The sequence below is a fragment of the Oxyura jamaicensis genome, chromosome 1, assembly GCF_011077185.1.
Source record: "Oxyura jamaicensis isolate SHBP4307 breed ruddy duck chromosome 1, BPBGC_Ojam_1.0, whole genome shotgun sequence".
NCBI classification, from domain to species: Eukaryota; Metazoa; Chordata; class Aves; order Anseriformes; family Anatidae; genus Oxyura; species Oxyura jamaicensis.
In genome coordinates this window covers 186,125,290-186,146,301 of record NC_048893.1, presented here as the reverse complement: position 1 = coordinate 186,146,301, position 21,012 = coordinate 186,125,290, and the positions used below count along the sequence as shown (strand labels likewise).

The 21,012-nt window shown below is 43.9% G+C and overlaps 1 protein-coding gene across 3 annotated transcripts in view; it reads right to left on the bottom strand.

Annotated features, from left to right (window-relative positions):
* Nucleotides 1-2,212: 2,212 nt before the first annotated feature.
* The window catches only part of LATS2 (large tumor suppressor kinase 2), a 46,572-nt gene continuing 27,772 nt past the window's right edge, over nt 2,213-21,012 (bottom strand). For 2 of the 3 annotated variants that reach the window (XM_035326371.1, XM_035326367.1), the window contains exons 3-8: nt 16,783-16,915; nt 11,805-13,342; nt 8,713-9,295; nt 7,990-8,172; nt 6,566-6,672; nt 2,213-4,845 (exon numbers count right to left, since the gene is read on the bottom strand). In XM_035326371.1, the coding sequence (XP_035182262.1) occupies nt 4,351-4,845; nt 6,566-6,672; nt 7,990-8,172; nt 8,713-9,295; nt 11,805-13,342; nt 16,783-16,915 (3,039 nt within the window). In that variant the 3' untranslated portion in view covers nt 2,213-4,350. Of the gene's footprint in view, nt 4,846-6,565; nt 6,673-7,989; nt 8,173-8,712; nt 9,296-11,804; nt 13,343-16,782; nt 16,946-21,012 lie in introns of all 3 variants that reach the window. The other variant, XM_035326378.1, reaches the window with a different exon arrangement.

Here is a 21,012-nt window from a genome sequence, read left to right as displayed (position 1 = left end):
CAGCACTCTCAGAATAGGGTGTCTTCAGCTGTATGCTTCCCAAAAATACAAGACATCACATATAAATGTTCCCCGTAACACACACCAACACCCATGGGGTAACCACTGCAGAGCACAGCGAGGCCAGACCAGCTTTGAAGACTTTTTCCCGGCTCCCACTGGTGATGTGGTGCCATCAGCTATTGCCTCTTGCCTGTTCATACCCCTCACGCGTTCAATCCCCATTCAAAGAAGGGCTGCTGAGACCAAGTGCCTGGGGCTTTCCTGGCTAACAGGGATGCCAGGAGCAGTTTCCTCACATACCTAAAGGAGCAGATGCAGGCTCAGGTATTTTTCCTCTTGCTGAAGGAACGGCGCCGTCCCGGCAGCTGTAGGAGCTGACGATTTGAACATAAATTGTCAGTCCATTTGAACTTAAATTGGCCATGGCACCAGGCTACATTTTCTCCTGCAGGGCTGGGAGCTACTGTTGCCTTTGCAGAAGGTGACCACGGCTTTATGGATCAGATCCTGTGTTTATTTTGATAAGAATGAGCCCAGGATTGGTTTTACCTAATGCTGCTCGTGGCTCATCCCCTGCTCAGACCAGAAGCCAGAGGAAGGCACAACTTGCATGTTCTTGCTGCACTGGATTTCTTTGCCAGGAAAAACATTTTTACACATTTTTCTTTGTGTGCTTTAACGGTTGCTATTCCTACACTATCTATTCCTGAGATTATTTCCTGTGGGAAAGATTTAATATTTTTAATTCCAATAATATTTTTAGTAACAGTTGCTATTTTCTGCCAACGTTTCTGTATTTTGGGATAGGACCAAATTATATGTTCTAAATTCCTATTCTCATTGCAGTTTCTCCAGGAAAGCTTTTAAAGCAGTTATTTCATACCTCATAAGCTACAGGGAAGAGAACGGAATTCTCTTAAGTTTATGAGCCCAATTTTCCATCCAGTTCTAGGCAATAGCCCTGCTTCCTGCATAGCTCATTTCATTCTTCCATTCCCATTTAAAAGTCAAATGCTTTTCTCCTTCATTTAGCTTTCATGTTATTCAAGCTAGGTTCTAACTCTTTAGCTTGTAACCTCCACTGGTAATTCCTTCACGGTGAACCAGGAATAATATTGCTTATTGAGGGCTGTTGCTGTTCCTTCGCAGATCTGGCCGCCCTGCAGAACGGAGATGTGATGGGCTGCAGAGGCCCTTTCTGCTTCTGTGCCACTGGCGCGGTTACAATACGAAGTTTCCATTCTGGAAACAGCAATTACTTAAATTTTCAGAGGCAATTATTTAAACTTTTGCACACAAAGTACGCGTTGTTGCTGTGCATGTGTCACTGCTGAAAGCCAGGAATTAAATTCCTGTCCCACTGAGATCGGCGGCAGGTTCACCCTGACTTAGTCAAGGTAGCATTACATCTCAAATGGTGCGCTACTTCCAGATTAATGAACTCCTTACTTTCAAGCAGGAATACATACACCTAAAGGCTTTTTTTTTTTTAAACGATCAAACATTGAATGACTTCTTAAAATATTTTAAAGTATTTAAAATGCTTAATTTCTTTTTTTTTTTTTTTTTTTGGGGGGGGGGGAGGAACTCAACAGAATTGAGAATGCCTAGAGCCAGTCCCAATGTATGTTGAATTAGTTACCTGTCCAAGTTTCATAAAATTTACTCCCAACTTTCTGTTCACCCCTGAGATGTACGAGAAGGATGGGAACCTTCTAGAGACAGTACCTGGTAAGATTTGTTTTCCAGTTCAGTTCTTTAGGTGAAATGGAAGTTGGCTTTCGTTCCCCGCAGCATAGATTTTAAGTGAGTACTATGTTCAGCATGGAATCACTGGCTTCTTTTTGGGCTAGTTTCTCATTTCACTCAATTGCAAAGACACTGTCTTTGAAGGTGAAATACTTACCTTTTTGAAACATCACAGAGGCAACAGCCAGAGGGGCAGGCACACCTCTGTGTGGCTGTTCTGGCAGCATTGCCACTGCTGTGAAAGTGACGATGTTGAATTTTATGTCATCTACTGACTCTGCTATGCTAAAAATCGTCTTAATGTACCCAGAAATTCTACGCCAAATGCTACAAAGAGATGACATTTTAATCGTGTGTTTGTAGCTCAAGCCCATCGCTAACATTGCAAAGCAAACTCCTTAAAAATTCTGCCTTAAAGTAAGTGGGAATTACCCTTTCAAAGAACACATACCGCAGTTTAGATTTTGATTCAGATTTTTAATAAATTGTGCCAGTAGAAGCTTTCAAAGGCAATGATATATCAATAAATAACAGTTAAATTGAGTTCCTGAGAAAGAACCTACCACATGAAAGAATGTCAGATAGATGTAAATAACAAAAAATGGCATTACTATATAAAAAAGCAGTAATACTGAATCTTACATGAACTGTCACAACACAAGCACTGCATACCTCAAAACATTCCTTTCATACAAATGTAAACAAATACACAATCATTTTTGTTTAGTTTAGGCTGATGAATTTATATGTTGTTGCTTAGATATCTAAACACTGGATAGGATATGCTAACACATTAAGGAATAATATGTGGAATAATATACGGAAAAAATAATGAAGTTCCAGATTTAAAAATAAAATAAAGCAAAAACACATTAAAGGAGTGTTTTCCTCAAATGTTATTACGTCAATCACTTTAAATAGGACTGTTACACTAATCTGAATTAAGGATTTTTGTGTGTGTTTACTTAGTTATATATAATATATATGCAAATATGTATGGCTTAATTACTTTAGTATTCTGATATCACCTTGAATAAGTCTCACTTATACATATAAGAAAAATGCTTATTTTAACATAGTTAAGAATTGATATTTCAAAGTATGCTTATAATCTGACAGAAATGAAGGACTGTTGTGCTCCACCACAGCAACATTTTCATCTGAAGACAACAGGACAGAATGACCTATAACAACGCCAATGTTACAGTGCCTGTAACGTTCGGATCCTAAATGGATACACAGACGGTCATGTGTAGAGATCCGATGCCTGGAAAGGCCATGTCCCTCCAGATTCCACAGAAATCAGTGGGGCTGCACGTACTCACCACATCAGCCTCATCTCATTTAGGATCTCGGTGTGTTGCAGGAGCACAGCTTGAGACATTCTGGTTTGAAGACATTGAGCTACGTGTTAGTAGTGGTGCTCTGCGTTACTGATAGCGTTAAACGACGACCACTGTGCTGCATGCTACGTGAATGAGCCAGGTCTAGACTGTTGTCACAAATCAGCTTTGTAGTAATGGTCTTGGCTATTGATCCTTCGTGGGGAAATGTGTGTGCCAATGATCAATGGCTACTAAAATGATCTACTACATCAGACCACAAAATCACTATTCAGTTATAGTCTTTGCAAATCTGTTTTACAAAATTAATATTGGATACAATCATAAGAGGAAACCATCCACACGATACATTATGAACACATGGTTTAAAATGGTCTAATTTTAGACCCTCAGTAAAAACGGATCCACAGGACCTGCCTGCGAATGGCAAGAAAAGGCCATTTCAAATAGAAAAAACACTGCTCATGCAACATTCTTCACACACTAGACAAAGAAATCACACCCATATAGTCACTTGCTCACACTTTCTATTACACTCCAATTAGCAGAAGGAAATAAAGCAGCTTTAAGGTTATATCACAATTTTGAAATGTGGAAAATACATATAACAAACAAAAATCATGGTGCGAATACAATGGCATCAGTAAATTTAGAAAATTAGAGAGTGGAGGGTTTTTTTTCTTCCTTTTTTCTTTTTTTTTCTTTCTTACATTATTGCACAGAGACCTTTCATCACATGTTCTTCAGCTTTATGCATTTTCCTAAATGTGAAATAAGTGCTATGGATAAAATAAAAATGTAGAAAAGAAGAACAGCAGCATGATTTGTCAAAGTTAATCCCTATAATTTAGTAGGAAAAGAAACCCCTGCTATAAACAAAATATAAGTGCTCTTTATTCATTTAAAAAATAACGCTGACAGTTGCCGAAGTCTGTAAATGTTTATCTGAGTAGGGGGAAGCTGACCTCAAACAAAAATAGGCCTAGAAACGATAGACTTCTGGCCTTGTAGATTTTGGTGAAGACCAGGATTTCAAGTGTAATTATCAACAAAGTTATTTACAGTAAAACTGACCTGAACTTTCAAGAGTGCCATTTTTAGGACCTGGCCCTGCAAGTTTCTGACTCCACAGGATGACTTCAGCCTCAGCCAAAGTTACACCTGACCAAGCACTGCAGGATCAGCTCCTAAAGGATCAGTTAAAGGCCCTACTGGATTTGACATTAGTCTTATCTGGAGTACTCTATACAATAATTTACACATATACAGGCTGACAAGCTCCAGTCTGATCCACCACATCTTTGTCTTCTACATCGGACTTCTCAGACTGGCCAACTTCCATTCCAGAAGGTTTGGGATACCTGAACGGATACCCATTGTCATCAAAGAACCTTCGGAAAGTAAACTCGTAGAAGGCATGTTCTGTGTGCTTGCTGTTGGAAGAGGCTAACGGATCCCATGTCCTGGTGCTGTCACCACTAGCATCATTCCAAGGACTTTCTTCTTCAACTGGATCAAAATTTGAAGTGTCCATTGGATGGCTGATCTTTGGAACATAGGGAGCTGGCTGCCTACGGATATCGGTAGAGAAGTCCATAGAGTGGAAGAAAGAATGGGCTTTAATATCATCTGCTCCGTTTCTTCCAAGCCTGTCCTCAGCAGCACAGCAGAGCTTTGTGATGAGATCAGTTGCCTCAGGGCTTAGCTTGATCTGTGAGGGAATGTGCAGTGTGCTTTCCCAATTTATCACCTGAAGATGAGAAAGGTATTAAATGACTTCTAATCCTGGAAACAGAATCCTTCCGATCCTTCTGTCAACACTAACTGTACAGAAGTATACACGTAACCAATCCAGCCACATTCTGTATAGTTACTTTAGAGGTTCAAGAACCCAATGATTAGATTGCATCAGCTGTTAATAGGTTTCTTTAATGAATCAAGAAAGATCACCAGATAGCAGATAGAAGAAGCAATTACATTTAAAAGAAGACGTATTTCCTCTTGAAAGCTTCTGCTGCCAGATTTAAGAATATGTTCGGTTTACACATGACTTAATGGAATGAATTCAAGGAGTTGCTTCGTTTAGCCTCCAAAACGTAAAAATAGGAAAGTGATTATGAGATGCATTCTTACTAATAAATACTACTTACTGCTTGGCTTTAAAACACTCACGTTGCCAATTGAAATTATCATTGGTGTCATCTGATACGCACCCTAAAAAAATGTGTATGGATGAATCTGGGCTTCAGAAACCAAAACTGTGCCAAGAAGATTCATAAAGCTGGTAACTACCTATGTGGGTTGGACAAGTTGGTTTTACGTGGCAAGGTTTTGGTAGCAGGGGGCCATAGGGATGGCTTCTGTGAGAAAGATCTAGAAGCTGCCCCATGTTTGGTAAGGGCCCCGCTGCTGACCAGAGCTGAGCCAATAAGTGATGTTGTTTGCGCCTCTGTGAGAGCAGATTTAAGACAGGGAAAAAAAAAAAACGCTGTGCCACACAGCAGCTGGGAGAGTGAGAGGAGTGAGGAACAGCCTTGCAGGCACCAAGGTCAGTGCAGAAGGAGGGGGAGAGGTGCTCCAGGCGCCGGAGCAGAAGTCCCCTGCGGCCTGTGGTGAGGACCATGGTGAAGCAGGATGTCCCCCTGCAGCCTATGGAGTACCACGGTGGAGCAGGGTTCCACGCTGCAGCCCATGGAGAGGAGCCCATGCAGGAGCAGGTGACCTGGCAGGAGCTGCTGCCTGTGGGGGATCCAGGTTGGAGCAGTTTGGCCTGAGGGATGGACCCCGTGGTACGGACCCAGATCTGGAGCAGTTCTTGAAGAGCTGCTGCCTGTGGGAAGCCCACGCTGGATCAGTTCAGCAAGGACTGCATCCCGTGGGTGGGACCCCACAGCACAGGGGACGAGAGTGACTGAGAAGGAACAGCAGTGAAGAAGCGCTATAGACTGACCATAACCCCCATACCCCCGTTCCCCTGCGCCGCTCGGGGGAAGGAAGTGGAAGAGGGTGGATGGGGGGGAAGGTGCTTTTGGTTTCTTTCCTTTGTTTCTCACTTCTCTAGCTTGTTAGTAATAGGCAATAAATCTTGCTATCTCCCTATGCTCAGTCTGTTTTGCCCATCACGATAATTACTGCGCGATCTCCCTGTCCTTATCTCAACCCTTGAGCCCCTTTCATCGTATTTTCTCCCCTTTCCTCTTTGAGAAGGGGGAGTGAGAGAGCGGTTGTGGTGGAGCTCGGCTGCCCACCCAAGTAAAACCACCACACAAGTCTGTTCTGGTTTGACATTCACAATCTTCACTGATTGGAAAAGGGTTTGTCCCTGGCATAAAACTATTTAAAATCATGATTTTGTAGCCACTATTCCTTTCTCTAGTAAAACCAGAGGGGATGGGTCTGTACAGAGAAGAGGAGAGAAAGGAAAAGATTAACATTTTGCTACTACAGATGGGAATTTGGCTTCATCTTACCTTCAGTTGGGTTTCTGTGGGTGTAGGTGCCAGGAAAGGAGGCTGTCCCACTAACATCTCAAAGAGGATCACACCAACGCTCCACCAGTCACAGAGCTGAGTGTATCCTGAAAGGCAAGTCCAAAAGTTGTCCTCCATCAACCAAGGATAACATGCATACGGCTACTACTCCTTCTTGCAGTTAAGCATCAAAACATACAGTGCAAATTTCTGTCTTTTCTCAAGCAATTGACCAAAAACCAAAGGACTCACGATCTACTTTCACCACAAAGTTGCTTGTGCTAGCTGACCTAAACTCTACTGCTGTCAGTGAAGATCTAGTACTGTTGTCTGGGAATCATTTTGAATAAATTTAATTCTCAATAATAGTGAGTGGGAAATCACATAATTAGACCAAATAAAGTTTTTTGTTGTTGTTGTTGTTGTTTTTTCACGCCCCATCCCACAGCTACATCCCTACACAGCACACACTGGTCCTCAAAGAACAAAAAAAAGGGTTAGTGATTGATGCCCTCCCCTTGGTTCAGTGGAGGTGACACCATGGGTTTGAAAAGCTGCTGAAAAGATACAGCCTGGTTCTAGAGACAGAAGAAAGATATGCATTACTTCCTGAGCAAGTTCCAAGCAGCAGAACAATTTCAATCACTTAATCGCTCAGACAAAAAAATAAGGTATATGTTTGAGACTTACAAAAGAAATGAACAACTTAAAACACTGAGTTCAATGGAGATTTGTGTCATCAGATGATGTAGGATTTAATCCAAAATCTCTTGAACTGAGAAAGAGTTGAGATTACGTTTAGAATCAGGCTTGCAGACAACTTTGAACAACTATCTCCTTACTAGAGTGACTGTGTCTGTATTTCATGGATAGCCACCAAATGTTGTCAGAATTCCTGAAGCAGAGCTTTTGAACACAGTGTGCCCAACGTAAGCTGTGTTAGACTTTTTGCTGTATTTCCCTGAGATTCTGTATGGGAATCTGGTGAATGTTTCCACAAGTTTCTATCAGCCATATTTAAGTGACCAATCTGAGTGACTCAGAACCATCAGCTGGACACTTGCTGGTCTATGCAAGCTTGCTGAGAGCCGCAGTCATCCCCATAGTGGTCATAAGCACAGATAATCTGCTCTATACTTTAGGAACAGTAGCTGCCAACATCATCTGACATATTTATTAGCAGTCTCATCAAAGGCCTCTGAGTGAAGAGAGATGGAGACAGACAAAGCGTGACAACCTTCCATGTCCGCAATATGAAGCTTATCATTGGAGCATGTACAGAAAGCTGCTCTCCTTAATCTGAGCTGAGTGTGTGGACTTCAGAACATCAAGCTTCCAAAGGAGCAAACTTTTGAAGGAAAAAAAAAAAAGGTATTTCAAAACACTGGTGTGCATTTAAACAGTAGAAAATCCAGGTTATCTACCTTTACGAAGCAGGACTTCAGGAGCAATGTAATTAGGGGTTCCAACTAATGAGTGAGCTAGGCATCTCTGATGTTGCTTCTTAGCTCTTTGTTCCAATGTCTTCAGCCTATCTCCACATCTACAGTTGGACACATCATCCCAAAGATCACTGGGCTCCATGCTGTCTTGTCTGATATGGCTCCCTTTGAAGTGGGTGAGAAAGTTTACATTTAGACTCATAAAACACAACACTCAGAGGAAAGAATTTATTCAGATCTAGCTTTGCCATCTTCCACTATCACTAAAGAACAGCACTTAAACTTTAAACCCAAGGTAATTACTTCTACCCTCTCCTTTACAACTGAATTTCCTTAACCAGCGGAGTGTCTCTGTCTCAGTGCAGGGAAGCACGCTCCCATACGGGGGATACAGAATAAATGAACATATTTAGATTAGCTATGGCAATTGTGTACGACCTTTTCGCTGATAGACTCCAATACCCCTGGATTACTTTAAATCTGGGATTAAATTCTTTCACCATCAGAGCCCCTCTGAGCAAGTACGAACTGAAAAAATACAGCTACCGCAGCGGTCAGCCAGATTGCTGATAGGGATTTGAACAGTACTGGAAACAAACGACTAGAAACAAACTAATTGCCCGAGGGAAACACACCGTAATTCACCTGACATTTCTGCCAAGAGGTAACTACTTCAAGACAAACAGAGCAAATAAAGCCTAATACCTTTCTGGTAGTATTTTGAATTGTGAGTCCACCTGAATCCCGTACAGAGTCCGAAGTCTGTCAGTTTGATATGCCCATCGAGGTCTATCAGAATGTTGTCAGGCTTGATGTCTCTATGAATAAATCCCATTTTGTGCACGCTCTCTATAGCCAAAGTGAGCTCTGCGATATAAAACCTAGCCAGACGCTCTGGGAAGACCTCCATCCGAATCAGTAGGCTCATCATATCCCCACCAGGGATGTAGTCCATCACAAAGTACAAGTTCTCTTTATCTTGGAAGGAATAATAGAGTTTAACCACCCACTCATTGTCTGCCTCAGCAAGTATGTCCCTTTCTGCCTTGACGTGAGCCACCTGGTTCCTGTTCAGGACATCTTTCTTTCGCAGAGTTTTCATGGCATAAAGGGCGTGGGTATCCACCTTGCAGGCCAGGCACACTTCTCCAAACGCACCAATACCCAGAGTCTTGATTTTCACAAACATAGATTTGTCCATTTTGGCCCTTTTAAGTCTGTTGTAGTTGGACTCCTTCTGGTAGAGAATTTTCCTCATTTGTTCCTGTTCTGCTTCACATAGGCCTGCCTAGGTAAGAGAAAGCAAACCACGAGAGCTGGTAAGGTTATATTCACAGCAACAGAACAATGAACCAGCATTCCCAAGACACGTCTCAGAAAAATTAACCAAGAACTAGAAAAGAGATACTCATGAGAGATATAATCTCGTCTGTCTGCCAGGGTATTTCTGAAATACTTGCAAATTCATTTGCCCTACCAGGTTACCTGCACTGTCTCTAAGATTGCCCTTTCTCTCCCATTCTACTGAGCTAGGAGGCATGGGGCAATGCTGTCAGGGGAACAGAACAGGACAAACCTGATCACGGCGTTTGGTTTACACCTTTTCAAACGTGCACTTTGCCACCGCACTCCACTATACATATGCACAATGCAGCACAAATTAAACTGAAATCCAGGTGCAGCAGCCCACTTTGTTCATTAAGGGTTCTCCAGAGGAACTCACAAGATCCTGCCCACCAGTGCTGGTTGATTGTTGCTTTTTGCATGGTAAGAAAGAAGCTGGTTTTGACCTATACATTCCCTACTGCTTTGTGAACCCTCTTCTTCTTTCTTCTACCATATACAGCTTCTACTCACAAGCTTTGTAGATCTCTCCCCTCTTCCCTCACAAAATATACACATATAACCCTCAGCTCTGGCCTCCCTCCAGCTACTGCAGCCTAGACTCTGGCCCTGTTCCCCCCCCCCCGCCCCAATTTACTATTTCCCCTCTGAACCTAAGCTGTAACAAAGCTGGCTTGTCCAGCCACCTCCTACCCCCAGAGAGCCCCTGAGTAATTGCAAGTAACATTTCACCTGGCTGCAGGGAGATACCTCGTGGAAAAGGGGGGAATAAGAAGTATCAAGCCAGACTTTCCCCACCCTTCAAGACAGAGCCCGCACACTTCTGTCTTTGGTACCCATCCTCTCTCCTGAGGGCCACTGCTGGCCTCAACCAGCAGAAGCCCCTGGGCTGATCCCCAGGATCCTCTGACAATTCTTTCTCTCTAGCACCCCCCTGGTGCCAGAATCCTGAATCAAGTGACATCAACGGAAGCATTTGGAGAGGAAGATTAGTGCCTGGTGGGAAGGCGGTGGATGGGGCTGAAGCTGACAGACTAGCAGGCTAAAGACCCAAGCATTCAACCACAAGGCTGCTGCTTTGATTGAATTTTTCATTTCACACCTGTAGGCAAAAGCCAAATCAAAACTAATAATACTGTTTTTATTATAGATCGGGGCACTCTCCTTACATTTTAAAATAAGTGTTTATAGTTTTAAGGTAAAATACTGAGTGTGTTGTGTTCTTGGTTAATTCTAGAATAATGCAATATTCAGATAGCCAACATCTCCCGAGTTCGCGGTGCATTCCTGCAGCCAGCGATGAGGTTGCTAGGGGAAGGAGCTGTTTGTGTTTATCGCTGAACTATCTGAGTTATGAAGTGAAGGAAAGCTGGAGAGCCAGAGAAGAGAAGAACTAACGCAATTAGCTGCTGGTTTACTTCTCTGGAGATCACTCTCAATTTCAGGAAAACATTCATTAAATTAAGGCAGGGCAACATAATCTATACTCGTGGTGAGGGCAAACTATTAACTGTCACTAAAATATATTGACCTTTCAAGAGATTTTAGAGACACGCTCATTTAATCTTAACCTCAGCAAAGGAATTGCTGAGTTTTCTATAGCAATGTGAGCATCAAATTAATCAGCTCTGGAAACTGGCTGTGCTAGGGAAGATCAGGTAGTTAATTATCCATTATGCATTAATAACAGCTTTCCTTAGAGTTTATCCTTAAATACAAAAGTAGACTAGTCATATTCTAGTCATGCCTGAGAAAAAAAATAAAAAACCCACATTTAAACATTTAAAACAGCACTGCCAGAGCAACCACCAGAACTTGGCAGCTTTGTTTTAAACAGCCCTATCAGGGAATCAGCTTGGGTTTGAGTGCTGCCATTAGGCATAAAAGAAGCTCTCTCCAAGTGCATCTCTCTGAGACCTGCTTCTAGAACAAGTTCCAGCAACGGTCCCAAGACCGTTTAAAGCTGGCCAAGACATGATTACTTGCATGATATTATTACTAACATGTGTTCAACAGACAACTTTTAGTCAAGTATTCATCTGGAAGTATGGCACAGTAAATCTGCTAAGTTAAACTGTGGCTTTGGTGAGTAAGCAGTTGCTATCATGGAGTAGGTAGGAAGAGCTGGAGCAAAGAGAAAACCTTGTCCAGAGTTTTGCAAGAGCTGGATATTGCCAGTGTTACCTTGGCCTCAAATCTGCCTTCTGAGTTCTTTCCTAAGCAAACCTAATACTTTCCTACTAGGGGAGTCTGTGCTTCATTTTACATTTCTGGTATGAAGGTATATTATTTCTTATCTTAGGTTTTTCAAACAGCCTCCCACCTGTGCATCCAGGCTTCTCAGTGAAATAGTCTGGTACAGGGAGGTATTGAATACCTTTGTACATTTTGGAGTGAGAGTAATAATTAATTTGACCCCTTTTAGATTTACTATTAAAAAAAAGGAGAATTACTTTAGCCATTTCTTGCTCCAACTGCAACCTTCTGTTAATTTTCTGCTGGTAGGTCTTTATGACATTTTCTACATGCTGCTCCATGTAGAACTTGAAGGCAAATGGCGAGTAGCTCTTGATTCGGGATTCTCGCTTTTCCTCATCTTTGCCGTTTTTTCTCACAGGCACCGGAGATGTCTGGATCTGCTTTTTATCCTTGCTTGGTTTCTCAGCTTTAGCGTTCTTGCTGCTTTTGTCATTTCGCTCGCTGTTCTCCTCGGCCTTATTGCATGGTGGGTTGGGGACTACGCGGAGGGTCTGCTCTACGCCCATGCATAAGCAGTTGATATCGAACTGCTCGGAGCTACTGGGAAGCAACAAATGCTTGGGGTATGGTGGTGGCGGACACCGCAGCTCCTGGTTAGCGTACTCCACTTCCAGCTGATAGGCGTTGGCTGCTCCCACAGGCGGCACGTGCTGCTCCATGATCTCTAAGCCATCCACAGCTGGTGTCTGTGCGGGTAACCAGCCAGGATGGGAAGGTCCCACCGCTGTCTGAGGTTCGGGCCTCATCACTCGCATGCTCTTCACTGGCTGGAGGATGTGAGCAGAGGTGACCGCTGTGATTGTATTTGGAGATGTAATCGAAGGATCGGGTTTTCCTGGAGGAACCTGTCTTATCGACACGGTCACTTGGGGCTGCTGCTGATGGTTGTTGAAGGAGTTTGTTCTGCTCGGCACTGTGGCATCTGGTCTGAAAGATACGTGTTGCCGTGGAGATGTTTCTATTCCTGGGTTTTGTAAAGAATCTCGCCGTGACGGCGTTGCTGCCTGCCACTGCTGAACTTGAGGATTATTCATGTCGTAGAGATCCATGTTTAGGCTATTTCTAGATGGAGTTAACAGATTTTGTGGTGGACTGTCTGAAAAATCATTAGCAAATGCTGGACCTCTGGATATCACATGCATTTGATGAGAGGAAGGACTTGCCTGTTTGTGATGAGAATGGGATATATAGAGGCTTGCCGGTGCCTGCTGAAATGCATGACCAGAGTTATTTTGAACAACTGCCCCTTTATTCGGGAGGTTGGCGTATCCTCCCTCCTGCTGCATCTTGTTTTGGAAGGAAGGACTCCGCTGAACACCATACCCCATGGGTTCCCCCTGCACCATCATGTGCTGCCTACTGTAGTGTGGGCTGTTGGAGCCATGGGAGGCCTGCAGCTGCAAGGCTGGGCTGCTGTGATTAGCCACGGGATAATTAACGACAGAAGACTCGATATTTGCAGGGTACGTTTTCTGCTGATGGCTTGTCGGTGTGCCGTGCGTGCCTACGCCCGAGGGCCGCTGTACGGGAGCATTCATAGCCGTAGGCTGGGAAGCAGAGATTAAATAGTCCATGTATGGCCTTGGAACTTCAGTTAGCATATTTGTACCTTCTGCTCCAAAGCCTGTCCCTTCATAAGCTGCATTACCGATCTGATGGTAGGACGGAAAAGATTCATTTGATCCTTCGAAGCTTGGCCTGCGGGTTACGTTATTTGGCACAATACCCTTTCCTTTGTAAAAAGAACACAGAAGAATGTTAGGAAACAATTCAGGTGAACCAATTACTTTGCATTACTCATCCATCTATCCTTGCACACACAAAGCCTAAAGTATGTGTTACAAAAGAAATAATCTAAGGCCTAAATTAAGCACTCTGGACATTTGAAGTGATAGGTGCCAAGTATTACTACTGATAACGAGCTACTGGCCCAAAATACTGCTCATGCCAGGAATCATCAGGGAGTTCTACCAAATCATGAAAATAGAAGCACAAATTCCTGCACTGTGAAATCATCATATTATGCTTCAGCCTGTTTTTTTTTAAAGCCGGACCAGTGTTACCAGTCATTACTCACAGACAGGAGGAGGAAGCAACAGAGCAGGGGTTAAGTACAGCACCAACAGGAGAAAAAAAAGCTCCCTGAAGGACTGTCAGTACAACTTTAAGACAACATTACTATAATCAATTAGTCTACCTCTTCTGCACAGTGAGCTCACTGCTCATGCTGGGGATCTGCTTGTGTCTCAGTTCCATCATTCTCAAAATCCTTGCTTCCTTTCATTTACAACGATGGCATCATGCAGTTTATCCTGTCTCTTTCCCAACGTGCTGGGCACAGAGTGTCTCCGCATATCTGCCTCCTGTTTGGAAGCTTGAAGAATATGCAGGGACAAGATAGCAGCATTCCTACGCTGGATGTGCTAAGGGCACTTTTCGTCAGTTCTTTGATCTACGGACAAATTGCAGGTGTAGAAAGCAGTGGCTGTGCTAAAGAGACAGGGAGGCACTCTGTGCTGCCCCTGTGCTGTTCCCCCCTCTGGTTCTTCAGCTTTCACAAATCACGGGACTTGACCCATGTACACCTAAACAACTTCCTTTTAAAACCTTCACAAGGCCCTCAAGACCAGAACTTGAACGCTGGACTGCATGCTTTTCCAGCTATCTCCACTACCGCGCGTCCCAGCACAAGCCCTACTATATACATGGTCACAGGAACATGCACGTCATTACGACAGGTCTCTGCACCATTTCTGCACACTGAAGCTGCCCCCATCCTAAATGACACTTTCATAAACAATGCAGTATTTTGAAAAGAAATCAAGTTGGACAAATTATCAACGTTCTTTCAGGTGAAATCTTGAAAAAATAACGATTTCTTAATCAGTGGCAGTTTTTCCTATGATATTCCTATGATGTTTCTCAAGTCTGTACCTGTAACTGCTCCCTGGAAGCTGATCTGCTGAGACACAAAGAGGTGCACTGATAAGGCTGTGGCAATGCAAAGCATCCCAAGAAGTGGCAGCTCTGGTCTGGACATGGGAGCCAGCCATATCACCCATTCGTCATCTCTGTCAAGAGGATTCACACTGAGCCTCAGGACACACTGACTTTGTCGGAAGCCATGAAGGCAAGCAGCAGCAACGCCTGCCCTCCTCTGGGACGCATACTTCAGCTGTGCTCATCTCACTGATGTCGAGAGAGGTCTGACCTCCGCCTCCTAGATCTGTGTACCAGTGAGTCTGCTCTGGTCTGACTGAGCAATACTTGTAATTGTGAAGATACCAAACATAGAATAATAGAATCATTCAGCTTAGAGAAGACCTCTAAGACCATCTAGTCCAACCTTTAACCTACTACACTGAAGTCCACCACTGACCCATGCTACTGAGCTCCAAATCTGCACGTTTCTTGAAGATCTCCAGGGATGGTGACTCAATCACTTCCTTGAGCAGCCTGTTCCAATGCCTCACAACCCTTTCAGTAAAGCAATGTTTCCTAATATCCAACCTAAACCTCCCCTGGCACAACCTGAGGTCATTTCCCCTCGTCACTTGGTGTTGGGAAGAGCACCACCCCCATCTCACCATAGCCTGCTTTAAGGTAATTGTAGATACTTAGATAACTACCATTTTCGATATATTAGATACATCTAATGTTAGATTAAGGTAATTGTACCTCCTTTAAGGTAATAGCTGCAGATGATTTAAATCTTGCCAGTATGCTAAAACGCTTGTTAGCTTTACTATTAAAGTTAAAGCAGGACTAAAATGAGTAATTTGAAAATCTATTTCCATAGACCAAAATGTGCAACTCATAAAGTTTTAAATTCTCAAACTGCAAATGAAACGTTACCAGATAGCATGACAAGATCCAAATCAAGTGCAGGAGACCTGTGCTATCCCAGCACAAACAATACAACACCAAACAAATTAATATGATTCTACTGCACCTCAAGCAAGTAAACATTAATTGTTTGATATTTAACTTTTGTGTTTTAGGTACTCTAAAAGTAAATGCAGATATCTGTCTCAAAAGGTTAAGTACTCAAAACAGTTGCATGCATTGGAACATTAAGAAAGCAAAAACAAACACAAAACAACTGAGCAATTAAAACTGCTGCCTGGAAATATTTTTCAACCCTTTCAAAAGAAAAGTCCGTTCTTTAGGACTAGGTGTGTTCTTTCACTTACTTGAAGGAATAAAGCCTTTATAATATAAAGCAAAATATAGTTCACAAATTCTGTTACTTTAACTCCTCTTAAGGCACAGTTGAGGCCACATTTGTGCATGTATTATAGAAAAGCTGTCCAAATACCAAACCTGGCCAGAACTGCTACTTTTGTCAGGTGGCCATCCTACAGGGTAAAACTCTAGGAAATGACTAAGGCTGGTAGAAAGAGCAGCTGAGCATGTCCAACAGAACACGCTCGTGACAGCAGCTCCCCAACACACCCAGCCCTCCTCCCACTAACCCCTCTGCAGCACATAACAGTACAGTGTAATTGTGCAGGCTCAGCCAGCCAGAGGGTGGGTTATTTGTCTACTTGGCCACCTTTTGAAAGTGAAAGAAGAGAAAAGTAAAACTATTTGAACTAGAATGTAACCCCATCACAGATCAAAAGCACTCTGACATGCCACAAGCCCTAATATCTGAATGGAAACAACCTTCGGAGGCCTTTTGTCTGCTGTGGTCTGATGTTTGTGATCAGGCACATGCAGAGCCCAAATCCTCCTGTTTAATTTACGTGAAACAGAGCTGAAGTAGACTAGTAAGGATGAGTAGCCAGCGTCTGCCATCTTGGCCTGAGGTGTTTCCACTGTGTACTTACACGGATGTTAACATGAACGAGTTCCTGGGCAGTGACCTATCTCACAGCTCACAGCGAATACCTACGTACAAGCTTTTACCTTCTGGTGAATTTGGGATGGTTGAGATGACCTGCACTGAAGGATAACTAGCTTTGAGTTAGGAAGGTGGAGTACGAGGTGCACATGGACAGCTGCTGTGATGCAAGTGAGCAGTGTTCAGCTTGCAGTGTAATCTTCATGTAACCGGCCTCCTACAAGACTGCTATGAAATACTGCTGATCCCCTTCTTCTTCCAACCAGTCTTTGAAAACCAGCTTATTTGCAAAAAAGAACACAACTTAAAGAAAAGTTCATGCTTACCTGGTGAGGTCTGCTTAATTACGCGCACTATCTGTTCGTTTCTAGGATCCAAGTAGCCCATCTTGCTGATGTACTCCAGAGCTGCTTCAATACTCCTGCTACCCGTCTGCTTCAGTGCTCGGACAGCCATCTCCTGCACAAACCAAACAAGAGCTGAATCGCACTCAGACCAAACCCAAGCACTGCAGGCTAGAAAGCAGCAAGCTTTCTTACATTTATAGGAACGCTTTGTAACTCCCACCAGATAACAGCTGCCTGAAGCCACATGGACTCGTATTTTGAGAACATCTGTGTGCTTTATACAACTCAAAAATTAAAAAAGTAACTCCACCTACCCACATTCTCCTAACTCAAGAAGTATCAAACTGAAACCTGAACTTTAAGAATCCTTAAAATAAACTTGGGTCAGATCTGGGAAAGGCAGTGTAGTTTGAGTTAGGGTGAAACAGAGTGAACTACTCAGCTTTTGGTATTTGAGAGCATCTCAGCCACACCTGCATGTCTCCATGCAGTAAGCACAACTTCAAACTTCAGTAAATGCTGCAAGATTTTCTCCTGAGCAAATCCTGGCCCCATTTAGGGTCAATAGGGAAAGACTGCAAAAATAATGTGGTGCCAGACACAACCCCAAAACTAAAACCGGGACAAAAATGAATACTCTAGTTGACCTGCTCCATCACAACACTATTAGTGTCCCCTGGTCTACAGCCAGGAATTCACTCTCCTGCCATTTGTTTATACATTTACTTATGGCTTAGGTATATGGAATAGATTTCAACAATGACTCGAGCCTCTGGCTGTAAAGTAAAATTCACAAATCCTCTCAAGGCTGTACGTTTTTTTTCTGAGATTATGGGGAAACTGAAATCCAGAGCTCAAATGCTGAATTCATCTCACTGAACTTCAGCCATCTCAGCTAGATTAGCTAGCTTATAGTAGTTGCTGAGAACCTTGCCATAGTTACTCCAGAAAGCAATTGATAAAATAGATCTCACAGAAGATAAACTGACCTTCAGTGACAGAAGATCAGAGGACTAATTTGAACCAGACTCCTAGCTCTTAGTTGGCTGAAGTTGGATGAAATATATGTCACCATCAAGGACTTGCCTGCCAGTATCCTACCATCTTGCCTCTTTATTGCCATTTTTAGGGGAATGCTGTCACTGCAACCTGCCCACGGGCGCTGAATCAGATGGAGTCGGTGCCTTCTTGGCTTGCAGATGTGAGGCTGGCTTGGCACAGGCACTCAGCTCTCCCGGGGGCACAGCACGCAGGTAGCCCCGGCACACATGCCCCTTTTCCAGGTCGTCTGGAGCAGAGAACAATTTGGCTTCCGCAAACTGCGCGTGGTGCAGCACGCTATTAGCAGGAGGGGAGCATCTCAGATGACACCAATTCACACTCTGCACGGAGCCACGTGCTGGCACTTGGCATTTCGCTCCGCTTAGCTCAGCCCCCTCCCACTCCCCCCAAAACGGCAGTATTTGCTCCATTACTCAGAGGTTCTGCTCGGGGAATAACTACAGCAAGTTTGCATATTTTTCATACAATTTATGACTCATAATTCATAGAAAGGCAATAGTTGGTTTCACATTTCCTATAGCTGAATTATTTCACTGGCATCAACACATTACTAAGGGCAATTTTAAATCAACAAAAACTATTATGTATGAAGGAAAGAATTTCCCACAATGTTATTTTTCCTTTTTTTTTTTCCTTCTTCTTCTGGATACATTTCTAAAGCATTAGCAAATTCACATCCCAGTGCTCAGCACTCTTACCGTCGAGGGACTCTGGGCTGCGAGCACGCTCTGCCCATTTACACCAGCTGGATCTTGCTTTGGACCCCAAGACCACGTTCCTAAATCAGATGTGCTCAATGTGCAAAACTGAGAGGTCCGTGTGCTGGATTCCATGTTGTCTGTTTTGGTTTTGTCTACGACGGGGTACCAAGAGAATACATGCTTGGTAAACAACTGTCTAAATGATTACTAAAGCAGCCCACACAATGCACTTCTCCCCCTCTTAAGGGTATTACTACTACAGAATTCAAAGAGCCTCAAGTAGGTTTGCCTGTATCACCACCATAATGATACTATCACAAAAACCAAACTTTTCCCCTACGCTGGCACTACTGTTCTCATCTTTTGCCAATGCTACTGCCGGAACAGCAGCATTGAAATGGCTCCACTCAAAGCTGCACGTCCAGCCTTCTACAGACGTGATGGGGCTTCAGATGTGAACTTCTGGGGGAACAACGGGAGGGGAAAAGCCCAGGACATCTCAGGGCTGTATGATAACCTAAGAGAGCTGGTAAGAGCTCGGGAGCAGCAGATGTGTCACTGACAACCTCGCCCCTGCAAGCCCTCTGTGCAGACAGAAGTCCTGGACCCCAGTTTTCAGCCTCTTGTCCCCGCAAGACCGCTCTCAGAAGCATCTCCTCGTTGCCCACCCTGTTTGCTTAGCCCTTGCTCATGTTTTTCCAGTGGTAATGTAAGGTGTGGTTCAAAAGCACACCCGTGTTCCCCAAATCCCATAGCTTTGGCCTCTCCAGCCCAAGAAAAGCACGAGACAAATAACCCTTGTTTGTGACACTGCTTCCCCAAAGCCTCGCGTCACCTCTCAGCAAACAGAGAGTGACCAAAAAGAAATATAACAGGAATTTATGGAAATCGATATAAAGCCTGGTTTAAGGTAGGGGAAGGAATGCAGAAGATGGATTTAACAGTGTCAGCAATTACACTCGTGGGAGAGCTGGAGGCTGAGGGCAGAGGCTTGAGTCAGATGGAGAATGTTTGTGAGAAGCAGCACAATGGGCTCAAGAAGGAGAGGAATCAACGCCAAGTTGCAAACTGCTCCTGTAGGTGATAGAAAGAAGGGGAAAACAACAGGACAGATGCTGGGCAAGGATAAACGTGCACAGGTACATTGCTGCAGCCAGGACAGCCTTGATGTTACACCACCCTAAGGTGAGTGCATTTTAGAAACAGGAGGAGGAGGAGACCAGAAATAAGACACGGGAAAAAAAAAAAAAAAAAAAGATGCACTTGGAACCGTATCCAACGCCAAAACATTCAAGCAGGCACAGGATCAAGTCCAGTTCCCACTGAGGTCGACAGAGATTTCCATTAAGCGCAAGGTACTGCATCAGGCCCTCTGTCCCTTCTTGTTTCCTTTTCACCAGGCCAAACGCTGTCAGCCGCAGCGTGGTTGGAGAAAGCTGCCCGCTGGCTGCGTTGGGCTCAGCCCGCGGCCAGCTGTCAGGCTCCAAGCAGAACACAAGCCCCTGGCAGCGCGCACAAACCGCGAGGGAACAGAGCGGTCCCGGCCCTGGCTCATTCTTTGCATTCTGTGTATTCCCTTCGGAGGATTCAAACATCTCTATGCAGGGAGTTTAGGCACCTTTTTGCTTCCAGATCCTGCTAGCTGTTGGTGGAGAGAAAAAAAAAAAAAAAAAAAGTGAAAAACCTACAATGGGAAAGCGTGTTTTTACAAATACCTCTAATTTTATAATTAACGTGACAGCTGCACTATTGAAAACGAGGTTTCAGCGGGCAGCTATGGTTCTGGACAGATCAGATGGAAAAGCAGTGTCAGGCCAAGAACACCGATGTAGGGACTCTGTTTTTGCAGACTGAGGCAACTCTGCAAAATCCCAGTTTTGTGGGTTCGCAGAGGAAAAGGGGAGAGGGGCTGCTCCCCAGCCAGTGCCTACAGCAGAGAGCTGCACGGTCGACACGCTCAGCAGTTTCCCCATCCCTGCTCCGGTGGAAGGCAGCTCGCCAAGACGTTTCAAGATGTTGCTAGAAGGAAAGGCACCTTTGAGGCTCAGTTGCTCACCAGGGAAAATCCTTGTTTGATGGTAAACAGCTAGCTGGATGTGTGCACTTACGGGCTCCCTCTCGCCCCGGAGGCAACGTGAAAGGCTTTCCCCGTTTTACCCTCCTGCCTGGCTGTACTCCACCAGCGCTGGCAGCGGCAGGCGTTCTTGCTGTACTCCAGGGTTGTCCAGCAACATTTTTCATTCAGAAAGCTCCCAGTTGCCAAGATGGATTTATCATCCAAGGGAAGATTGCACAAGAGGTTACAATAAGCAAAGACTTTTTCCCAAGAACATTGTGTCTGAAGGAGACAATAGGTCCTCCAAAGATTTGGCAAGGGCGATTAATTGCTAACAACAACAAAAAAAATTAATTGCTCGCTTTCCATTCACAACGGAGGATGGGCAAC